The following is a 2,284-nucleotide window of genomic DNA, read 5'->3' on the forward strand; positions in this document are numbered from 1 at the left end:
AAATAACAGATTTTTTCGGTTTCTTTCATCCTACTATGTAGTAAAATTATATGTATTCGATTTAGTTTATGATAATTCGATTTTTTAAAGTTGAATTTGATTTCAGTCAAATACTCACTCTAATTAGTACTAAAAGAGACGGCCCATACCGCTTTGCTTCCCCGATATATCCTTCCCCTCTGTTGGATAAGATTGTAATTATGAGTTAATATACGGATATGTCCTCCGTTGAGTAATCTTGATCGGTCGGCGACATACTTGGAAAACCAGATGGAGCGTCGGAGCTGAGCCATCTTTCACCTATATCCCTAGCCGGCCTTTTGTTGCGTACACGGATCCATGCAGCAAATAGCTTCTCCACTGATTTGTCCGGATAATCAAAGATAACTTCTTACAAAACTTGTCTGTGTGACCAATTATACCAGAAGAAACAAAAAGATGGTGGTCTTTCATATCTAAAGTTCGCCCAGTTCCAAGCTTCTCCCACCTTTTTTATTTTCATTCTCCTCGTAAGCAATTTACGGACATCGATAGACACAGGAATCCGCATATATTTTCGCCAACCCCACCAAAATTGTTGGGATGAGCCTCCACAAAACAACCAATGGAATTTCCAATACCTTTGGCTACTTTTTCAGACTGGAATCCACTGGGAAGGTCATAAACTTGCACCCAGAACTCTACTAAGAATAATGGGACCTGTTGGGGATTCATGCCAAATTCTATCGGAGCCATGACCAATAAGTATTGCTCGAAAGTCCATGTGCCATCTTGATTCTTGGAGTACTCTTTGCATGATAGAACTGAAAAATATATAGATTAGATCTCGAAGCTCTGTATACGTACTCCTTAACAGGTCTCCATATTGAAGCCAACGTGTTCTTCATTGCTGTGAAATTTAGAGATTTATCCGTATAAAATTGACCAATAACACACCATTTCCATTCTTCTGTATTATTTTTCTCTTCTTCTAGCATTATTATATTTTCAAATTTAGTTTGCCAGGATCTTGGACAGAAATTATATAAAACATAAAGGATTAAAGGTTTCTTTAAACTTTTCGGACGCAATGTCATTATTATTTATTACATCAGAATGGAAAAATACATATACCCACACTTTATATTATCACACCTAGCAAGCTCCATAATTAAATTTATTCATTGTGACTTGTATTAAATCGGGGTAAACACGATTAGGATCGAATTGACGGGATTAAACTTTCTTGAACATGACAACGAAAGGGGTATCGCTCAGAGCCAAACGCCTCTTCCCATCTTCAAAGAAAATCCCCACATCTCTGCACATCACTTTACAGAAATTGCACACCGTGGGGCAGAACACAAGCTTGTAATCACTCTGATACTTCTCGATCTTGAACCAGTTGCTGATCGTTTCCTGCCCCGGTTTTCCTTCCACTCCGCCGGTGGTGATGAAATATTGCTTGGAGGATTCGTCGTACTGATCCAGCTTCCACACAGTCGATTGTACGCAGATGGATGCAGCAGAGAACTTGATGTTTAAGTCCGTAGATTCGCGGATGAAGCCTCCCTTTTCGGATTGTTTTGACGGGGCTGAAGGTCAGTGGGAGCCCGTTCTGGAGTTCGAACGGCGCCTGGACGACGGACAGCGGGCAGGTCTTGTTTCGAGTGCTGGATAGAGTGACGCCGCCGCCTCTTCCTCGGATGAGCGGCAGGATGTAGTAGCGGATGCCTTTGCGGAGGTTGTTTCCGGCCAGGTCCACCACCGGAGCTGGTAATTCTTCAGCTCCTTCTGTGCTGACCATGTAATGATTACTGTGAATCAATATTAAGAGAATGATGTAGGAGATTAAACTCTTCATAGTGATCGGATTCGATTCTATCTATTTTTATTAACTAAAGATGTTGCAGCAAATGGAAATGGGCACTAAAAACAGAAAGCATCTAAATTTATAATCTCTAGCGACAAGAGAAAATCAAGTCGATATCATATTTTGTCGGACCAAGAGGTCTATTGGGCTTGTATCTTTTGAATGGGAAATTGGACATATATAGGGACAGCCTCAAGTCCTTCAAACACACCCAACAACTTGCATTCTGATATTTTCGAAACTTTGCTATGCTTTTTGTCTCGGCTGCTGCTACTGGCAACAGCTGCTGTTTCTCTGTTGTTACTCTGTCTTCGTAATAAAGTTCAAGTACATTTCAGTTCGTCATACTGGTACCTCGTGTTAGGGTACTGCTGGTTGTTCCGTTGTATCTTGGGAAACAGACGTCCAAGTTCATCTTCGAAGCACATCTCG

General features: G+C 41.0%; 1 protein-coding gene across 1 annotated transcript; it reads right to left on the reverse strand.

The window, feature by feature from the left end:
- Nucleotides 1-1,015: 1,015 nt before the first annotated feature.
- Nucleotides 1,016-1,970, reverse strand: LOC140837066 (kunitz trypsin inhibitor 5-like). The gene is given in 2 exon segments (XM_073203067.1): nucleotides 1,016-1,557; nucleotides 1,559-1,970. Coding segments are annotated over 2 exon segments (627 nt in total). The 5' UTR covers nucleotides 1,844-1,970; the 3' UTR covers nucleotides 1,016-1,215.
- Nucleotides 1,971-2,284: the final 314 nt, after the last annotated feature.

The sequence above is a fragment of the Primulina eburnea genome, chromosome 7, assembly GCF_022965805.1.
Source record: "Primulina eburnea isolate SZY01 chromosome 7, ASM2296580v1, whole genome shotgun sequence".
NCBI lineage: Eukaryota > Viridiplantae > Streptophyta > Magnoliopsida > Lamiales > Gesneriaceae > Primulina > Primulina eburnea.